We start from the raw sequence: 9,418 nt of genomic DNA on the forward strand, positions 1-9,418 counted from the left end.
GATGAGGCTGAACATAAGTTTAATACAAGTTTAAGATCACTTCCTTGCATTTGTACTGTATGTTCCTATTTATAAAACTCAGGATGCTCTATGCTTTACTAACTGCTCTCAACATATCCTGTCACCTTCATTGATTTGTAAATAGTGGTATAGTGGTGTTGTCACTGGTGACCCAATACAATTCTCTGGGATCTGGATTTAAATCCTATCATGACACATGGTGAAATTGGAATTTAATAACAAAAATCTGCAATCAAAAAGTCTAATATAGAAACTAGAGGCAGAAGTAGGCCGGTGGGGTGGGGTGAGGTGGAGTTGGGGGGGTTGGAGTGGAGGGGGGGGGTTGGAGTGGAGGGGTGGGGTTCGGTGGAGGGGTGGGGTTCGGTGGAGTGGGGGGGAGGGGTGGGGTGGAGTGGGGGGGGAGGAGGGTTGGGTGGAGTGGGGGGGGAGGAGGGTTGGGTGGAGTGGGGGGGGAGGAGGGTTGGGTGGGGGGAAGTGAGGGAACCTCCTTTACAGGTAAACTGTACTCATTTGAGGTACCTCCCAAGGTCATAGCCCCCATCAATCTCTTAAATGCCTCTGCTGGCCTCTCATACCCAGTCCTCATCCCTCCCCAACCCCTGTTGCTGAGATCTGCAAGCCTGGCCCTGGCAATACACTGAACATAATTTGAACTCCAGCTCCATTGCAGAACATTTCCCTCTGGGGCTGCCTGTAGTCCCAGCTGTGGCCACCACTCGAACTGGGCAGGGCTGAGACTCCTGTGATTTTGGTTATCTGATTGGCCAGCAGCTCGCTAAGCCTGAACATCCATCTGAGATTGGAGCAGATGACTCATCTTAAGTCAAGTGACGTTGTTCCCCATGTTAAAGGGCAGCTGGCAATACCTTGGCAGGCTTCCTCACCTGACTGCTTAACTGAGGGTGAGGACTTCGCTGATCTATAAGATCCAGCCCATCAGTTCTAAAAACTGGCTCACTGTGGATATTAAACTGTCTGACCTGTAGTTTCTGGGCTTATTTTTACACTCTTTGTTGAATAATTTGCAATACTTCAATCCTCTGGTGCTACCCTGAGTCTAAGGAAGACTGGAAAATTATGGGCAGAACTCCTCAATTTCCATTCCCACTTCCTTCAGTACATTTGGATCTGATGAGATCAGAATGAACACTGAAATGGGCTTTTGAAATTTATAAAGAAAAGTTGAACATCTCTATCTTTTACCTCCCTAATTCTCTGACATTGGTAGGGGAGTCTATAACTAGAGGGCATAGGTTTAAGGTGAGAGGAGAGAGATACAAAAGTGTCCAGAGGAACAATTTTTTCAGGAGGGGGTGAGTGTCTGGAACAAGCTGCCAGAGATAGCAGTAGAGGCGGGTACAATTTTGTCTTTTAAAAAGCATTAAGATAGTTACATGGGTAAGATAGGTATAGAGGGATATGAGCCAAATGTGGGCAATTGGGACTAAGGGGCGGCATGAATAGGGTGGGCTGAAGGGCCTGTTTCCATGCAGTAAACCTCTATGACTCTATTTTAACAGAAATTGCTAACCACATTTCTTGGGCTCCTAATCTTATGTGAAATGTAAACTAAATTTTCATGTGTCCATATGACACATTCTCAAGCAGCACAGATTCAACAGATTCACTGTCGCCTTGACATTGGTACTGAAATGGGGAGTGTTTACCTTTATCCTGAATAGATTCAGGTGATTAAAAAGTATCCTGCAAAAGTATGAAGTACAATGTATTTAAAATGAAAACAGATAATTAAAAGAAAACAACAATAATTTAAGTAAACTAATCCTTAAAATATTTCTGAACCTAAATAATAAAACAGCAATGATATGGGATTTCTCAGGAATCTCCTTGGACCTTTTATTTCAGTGTCATTTCTCTATTACGGATGCAGCCCTGCGTGCTATCGCAAGTAAAGCAATTGAAAAAAAGATAGGGGCCAGAGGATTGAGATCAATCATGGTAAGTTCATTTTTACCGGGCTTTGTGCACCCATTAAAGATTGCAGTTGCATTTTGGGGGTTAAATTTAAAATATTTTGAGATTGACGTCCAAACCAGTCATCATAGCAGTACATCCATTGCCATCAGCCGGGGAGAAAATCCAAAATGTTATTCCCACATTTTGTTGTAATCTAGCTTGCTGGACTGTAACAAAGGCCAAACTCAAAAAGATAGGTGAACTACCATAACAAGTCCTATCCTTCCTGTTGAACGTTTTATAATATTAAAGATGCTATAACAGTAGTGGGTATAACATGTGGCCCATGGGCTGCATGCAGCCCATCCTGGTTGAGAGTGTGGCCTGCAAGACATTCTGTTGACAAATGCCAATGGGCAGGTTGCATACAATGACTGTGAAAGCCAAGCGTTCCCTTTGCATCCAGTCAGCATTTGTAGAGGTGCTACAGTTCAATCTGCAGGCACTGCAAATTCCAGGTACGGAAGTGTAGTTAGCAAAATTACCCCACCCTAGGAGATCATCTTGGTTAAAACTGGAGAGAACATGGGGGAGTTGCTTTTTACATGTTAATTTTGAACTTTCAGTAAGTTAAGTATAAAAGGTTTTTCTGTTTTTACCATTTGAAGTTGATTGCAGTTAACATATGAATGATTAAGCATTTTCTATAATTCATGATTAAATATTTGGCATGTATTTAATCCTATTCATGGGTCATGGTTTGTGGATAAGCCAATTTCAATCTTGCACCCAACTGAAATGAGGGAGGGATAGCCTAGGTTGTCTATCACTGTGCTATATCAAAACAAGTGGTTGTTGCAGTGTTGCAGGTAATTTGGATCTTGAGCGGCAGAGAGGGCCTGGGTAAAATAATCTGAAGGACAGTCAGTGTAGACTTAGTAGGCCAAATAGTTTCTTCTGCACTGTCAGGATTCTATGGACTCTATGGAAGACTCTACCTAGAACTTTGCATCACTCATCATAGTCATTAATATCATAGGTGAGGTTAGAAACTCTTACCATGAAAATAGATGGACACAAACCAAACTGTGTCCTGCTCCATGGTCCACAGTATTGAAGCACTGACCATATGCTGTGTTTCAATTCTGTTTTTTGCAGATAATGTACTTTCATACGTATGTCTATGTTCTCCAAGATGGAAGTGTAATTATTTGACTATATGCAATAAAAGTCTACCTATGAATTACATTTTTGGAGGATAGCTTTGTCTGCTTTTATTTCAGGAACAGTTACTGCTGGAGCCAATGTATGAGATTCCTAATTCGGGAATCATTGCTTTTCATATAAATAAGGATGTTGTTGATGGTAAGAAGGGTCCACAGTATGTTAGGTAAGCTTCTGTTTTTGTATCATTTAGATGCAATTATTAAATATTTCACTGTTAAGGGACTAAATAAGCACGCTAAAATCAGAAAAGATAATTTGTATGAAACAATAGTACTGTGCCTGTACTGTAATTACTGCAGAATCAGTGTCACTTTAGTCAGAATACTTGTATCTCAGAAAAGTCTGGTCTATATTGCTTACATATTATAGATTTTTTTGTTCTATGTATGAAGTTAAAGAGAAATTATTTCATTATGATGTTATTGTAGATCAGTGGCAGCTTGCTAACATTATTTTCATTAGCGTTACACAAAGAAAAAACATGCTGCTTTGACTATTGCATTTATATGGCTATACGTTAGATTCTAACTAACAATGTTTGTACATTGCCTTCAATCATCTTAGCTTAGAAACCAGGTCTGAAGAATCCTAACAGTATTGACATGTGTCTATATTGTGAAAATGACACTTGTGTTTTAATGTCTGTGTTTTCTTAGCTTCTAGTTATATTGGTATTTGAACTGAATTACAATGGCTGCTTTTCATAGGGCACCACGAAATGAGGATGACAAGTGCAAGCTAAGCAGCCAGGATCTTGGCTTGATGAAAAGAATTGACACCAATAAATGATCAGTCAAGTACTGCTGGGACATAGTGTGAAACTGGCTTTTTTGGAGGATAAGCTGACGCAAGTAAAGCATTCCCACTTGTGATCAATAAACGGAAGATGTTTGCACATATAAGCTCTTCATCAACTTATTTAAACTCCTGTGCGTGGTCGAGGGTGGGGTGGGGTGGGGTGGCGGTAGTGCGGGGAGGTGATGATTATATATGATAAAACTTCCCAGAAAATAATATTTGGAGGTTTTTCTTTAAAAATGTCAATACCATAACTCTGTAAATGATTTTTTGTTTCCTTATTTGTCAGACTGATTAAATATAATGTTCAAGAATGTAAAATAAATTAGCTTATTTTTTCATTCAATTAGAATAAGTGTAATTTATTTCTGTTATTGTACCCTTTGTTTTTGTACCTGTTACTATATCAGTATCTTCTGTACTGTTTGCACAGAAACTGTTCTGCATTATGTACAATCTCAAGCAATGGAACCAGCCTGGCAAATCTTCTATAATTTATTTGCAAACATTTATTACCTCTTAAATTTGCATATATCATTGCATCACATTTGGAAGATAACTACAGCAAAAATAAGATAACATAATTCTTTCTTCCCTCAAATGATTTTCACATTTTTTTCTTAAAGTATGGGTCATGGGCCCAAGTTCAAATGCTGAAAGTGTCAAGGGTCAGAACTTATAGCTCTCCACAACCATCAGTAGAGGACCCTGCTTAAATCATTGAATGGCAATTAGACTGGACTTCAAAGGACACACTGCAGTTGTTCTCACTGCAGCATCATGAAAAGTGATTATATTTTTCTAGGAAATTTATGGATCATTTACTAAAACAGAAGTAGAGCTCACACCAATTTTTAGTTATTAATAGTTCTTTGGTCTTCATGGGGCATAATAGGCAAAAATATCTCTTGAAATGTAAGAGGGAATGGGCAGTCAGGTGTATGTACACATGGACTGGAATTTTCAGTTGAGGGTAGAATCTCAGGAAAACAGTAACAAAAACAACTCTTGTTAGTATATCACTACTAACATAATCATATGTCCCAAAATACTTCTCAGGGACATCATTAAAAAAAATACAATATTGAGCAGCATAAGGAGATTTTAGGTCAATTGACAAAAAGCTTAGTCAACAAGCTGGGTTTTAAGGAGTGCGTTAAAAGAGAAAAGTGAGGTAGAGACACAAAGGTTTCTGGAGTTTAGGGTTCAGCCATCAACAGTGAAGCAATTAAAATCAGAAATGCAAGAGGTCAGATGTGCAGACATCTTGGACGGCTGTCGGGCTGGAGGAGTTTATAGAGATACGAGGACTTCATTCTAACCAGGTTCCACCCTAAGTTCACCCCACCTCAGCTGAGGGTGCAATTTCTATTTGCCTCTCTAGCTCCTGCAATTTCAGAACTTTAGTATTAAAATTATACCTGGTGTCAATGGGAGATGGCAGCTTGATACAAAATTTGAGTTTGGGGGGTATTGGTGGGGAGGGGAATGAGTATGGGTCAGGACTTTAGAACTGAAAATTTCAAGGGTCTTTTTTTGAGTAGAACATAGAACATAGAACATTACAGCGCAGAACAGGCCCTTTGGCCCACGATGTTGTGCCGACCAGTTAAAAAACAATGACCCTCTAACCTAAACCAATCCCTTTCCATCCATAAACCTATCCACGGATCTCTTAAACGCCCCCAAACTAGGCGCATTTACAACTGCAGCAGGCAGGGCATTCCAATCCCTCACCATCCTCTGGGTAAAGAACCTACCCCTGACATCCGTCCTATAACTACTCCCCCTTAATTTAAAGCCATGCCCCCTCGTGCTAGCTTTCTCCATCCGAGAAAAAAGGCTATCACTGTCCACCCTATCTAAACCTCTAATCATCTTATATGTTTCAATAAGATCCCCTCTTAGCCACCTTCTTTCTAATGAAAACAACCCCAAATCCCTCAGTCTCTCCTCATAGGACTAAAAATAGAACTACTGAAGAGTAGTCTTCAGTGATTGCTTATAATACACAATGGCACCACTTGTATAAGATGATGTATAAGACGTATAAGATGATGAATGGGATGGATAGGATAGAGGTGGAAAGACTCTTCCCGCTCAAAAAAGACAGTAGGACTAGGGGGCACAGCCTCAAGATAAAGGGGGGGCGGTTCAGAACGGAGTTGAGGAAGAACTTCTTCACTCAAAGGGTGGTGAATCTCTGGAATTCTCTGCCCGTTGAAGTGGTGGAGGCTGCCTCGCTAAATATTTTTAAGAAGCGGGTTGATGGGTTTTTGATAAGAGAAGGGATTAAGGGTTATGGGGAGAGGGCGGGAAAGTGGAACTGAGCCACGACAGATCAGCCATGATCTTATTGAATGGCGGGGCAGGCTCGAAGGGCCAGATGGCCTACTTCTGCTCCTATTTCTTATGTTCTTATGTTCTTATGTAACTTATTTGTTTTCAGCCAAATATGTAACCTTCGTTTGGAATTACACCAGTCCTTTTTGTTACGATTGAATCCCCCTTGCACCAGATATGCCTTTGGTGTCAATTGTTCCATGACATACTGGGCTGATTCGCTGGGTGCCAGAGTACAATAGGTGCTCATCTTTCAAATCACTCAAATTTCCTCAAAATCGATTTGGGAAGTTCCAAACAAACGTGTCACAATGTTCTCAGCACTTAATTTCCCAAATGAAATGTAAAATAAAGTTTCATCCCAGTCTTGTTGTCATCCTTCTCATATGTGGCACTAAGTAAGGGTGGCACAATAGCACAGTGGTTAGCACTGCTGCTTCACAGCTCCATGGACCTGGGTTCCAGTCCCGGCTCGGGTCACTGTCTGTGTGGAATTTGCACATTCTCCTCATGTCTGCATGGGTTTCCTCCGGGTGCGCTGGTTTCCTCCCACAGTCCAAAGATGTATGGGTTAGGTTGATTGGCCATGTTAAAATTGCCCCTTAGTGTCCTGAGATGCGTAGGTTAGAGGGATTAATGGGTAAAATATGTAGGGATATGGGGGTAGGGCCTGGGTGGGATTGTGGTCGGTACAGATTTGATGGGCCGAAGGGCCTCTTTCTGCACTGTATGATTCTATGATCTACGATCTAAGTAAGACCAACAACATGTGCTCAGTTTCAGGCAGCCAATATTGATGTAACTTCATTTACACCTCCCCAACAGAGGGGACAGCAGAGAGGGCAATGTGAAAAAAATCAATATATAGCAGGCTAACTACAGTGTGGTAGGGGCAAGGTGGCAGAGTGAGGACTCATTACAATGTGTGTGTGTGTGTTGAGGGGGGCAGAGGGGTTCATTACAAAGTGTGTGTGCATATTGTGGGTTTGGGACTGAAATTTGCACTAGAAATTTAGAAGTTTATTTGACTAATCTCACATTAAAATCAATGATATCAGGATGGTCTTTAAGGAATCTTGATTGCTAATATTGCTTTAGGTCAGTAATGCTGAACGCAAATGCAAACTTTAATATTGTCCACTGCTGGTCAAGTCCATGAACTCTAAGTCGAAATACTGGACTGGGGAGTACATTTTGTAACAATATATTAAAAGCATAGATTTTCATATTGTATGATGTATTATATGTTGATCTATAAACTGATTTAATTAATAATTAAGTTACAGTCAAAGACTCACAACTTACTTTCATTGTTGATACAGCTACAGCAGTATGTTATTTTTAATAAACATGTACTAATATTGTTATGCTGCTCTGTTGCCATTTTATTTTTAGTTTAATTATATGAATTATATGTTTTAGTTTATATCATATTAACTTTGAATGTTTTTCACAGGATACTTGGGGGTCTTCATAGCACACTAGTGTGCCCTTGGGAGCCACTGCCCTCCCAAAGGCACATTGGTGTGCTGTGAAGACCCCCAAGTGTCCTGTGAAAAACATTCAAAATTCATGTAATTAAACTGAAATTAACTTTCCTCTTCAGCTCTGCAGTTGGCATCTACAAGAACCGACAAATTAGGGAGAGGCAAAACCTAGTGGTATTATCGCTAGACTATTAATCCAGAAACTCAGCTGATGTTTTGGGGAGACCCACGTTTGAATCCTGCCACAGCAGATGGTGGAATTTGAATTCAATAAAAAGTATCTGGAATTAAGAATCTTATGATGACCATAAAACCATTGCTGATTGTTGGAAAAACCCATCTGGTTCACTAATGTCCTTTAGGGAAGGAAATCTGCCATCCCTACCTGGTCTGGCCTCCATGTGACTCCAGAGCCAAAGCAATGTGGTTGATTCCCAACTACCCTCCAAGCGTAACTAGAGATGAGCAATAAATGCTGGCCAGCCAGCGACACCCATGTCCCACAAATGAATTTTAAAAATGGATCTTGGGCCACCCATGCATGTGCCAGCCAGGGAAGAGCTGATTTTTTTGATGCATTCCAATGGCACTTGGAGCTGAAGACAAAAGATCACATGTGCCTGAACAAAAAGCGAGATCTCAAGAAGAATAGAAAAACCCTGGGAGAAGTGAGAGACATGGGGAGTTTGCAAAAAACAGGTGAGCAGACAGGGAGAAGTTAAAAACAAAGTTTCCAGTAAGGGAAGAAGATAGAAAAATAGGTGTGCCTCAAAATGTTTTTTATGCTACGGTGGTGTGCCATGACATATAAAAGGCTGGCAATCACTGGTCTAGGATTATCTTAATTTCCAAGTGTTAAAATGAGGTTGCATTGGGGGATAATATGGAGAGCCCTGCCCTAAATTCTGGAATTCTGTTCATAAACCTCTGCATCTCTCTCTCCTTTAAGACACTCCTTAAAACCTAACACTTTAGCCAAACCATGCTAATAATCTTCATTGATAGTTCAGTGTCAAATCTGTTTGGTAATGCTGTCACTGTAGGGCACCCAGAGATGCTTCTCCCAGTTCAAGGTGCTGTCTAAATGCAAGGACTTGCTTCCACACAAATGCTGGTGATGACAAAGAGTCACCCAAACTCGAAGCTCTGACGAAGGACCATCCAGACACAAAACATAAGCTGGAATCTTTCTGCCATTTGTGTCAGTGGGATTTTCCCATCCCACCAGAGTGAATGGAGGTTTGGCTGATCGCCATATTTACCAATCTCACTGCAGCAGGAGCGTGGTGTGAACAGCCGGTCAGATTGCACCCATTAGTTCTGTTCTCTCTCTGCAGATGCTGGTGGACCAGCTAAGATTTTCCATCATTCTGTGTTTTCACTTCAGATTCCAGTGTCCACAACAGGCGGCACAATGCCTCACAGTGCCAGGGATTTGGGTTTGACTTCTCGTTTGGGTGACTGTCTATGCAGAATCTGCATGTTCTCCGTGGGCGGAATTTTCCTAGCCTGCCTGCTATGGGAATAATATTGCGTGGTGGTGGGGGGTGGAACATACAAAGGTCCATTGACTTCTGGCAAGATTTTCTGGTCTTGGGGGTAAGAGTGGCTGGAAAATCCCACCT

General features: G+C 41.1%; 1 protein-coding gene across 1 annotated transcript in view; it reads left to right on the forward strand.

Moving 5' to 3' along the window:
- The window catches only part of LOC145343544 (ATP-dependent clpX-like chaperone, mitochondrial), a 40,572-nt gene extending 36,492 nt beyond the window's left edge, over window positions 1-4,080 (forward strand). Inside the window, exons 12-14 of the mRNA XM_080189793.1 lie at window positions 1,888-1,980; window positions 3,222-3,328; window positions 3,873-4,080. Of these exons, the coding sequence (XP_080045919.1) occupies window positions 1,888-1,980; window positions 3,222-3,328; window positions 3,873-3,954 (282 nt within the window). The 3' untranslated portion in view covers window positions 3,955-4,080. The remainder of the gene's footprint in view (window positions 1-1,887; window positions 1,981-3,221; window positions 3,329-3,872) is intronic.
- The last annotated feature ends 5,338 nt before the right edge of the window (window positions 4,081-9,418 follow it).

This window comes from Carcharhinus amblyrhynchos, chromosome 5 (assembly GCF_965287045.1).
Source record: "Carcharhinus amblyrhynchos chromosome 5, sCarAmb.v2.hapA, whole genome shotgun sequence".
Taxonomy (NCBI): Eukaryota; Metazoa; Chordata; class Chondrichthyes; order Carcharhiniformes; family Carcharhinidae; genus Carcharhinus; species Carcharhinus amblyrhynchos.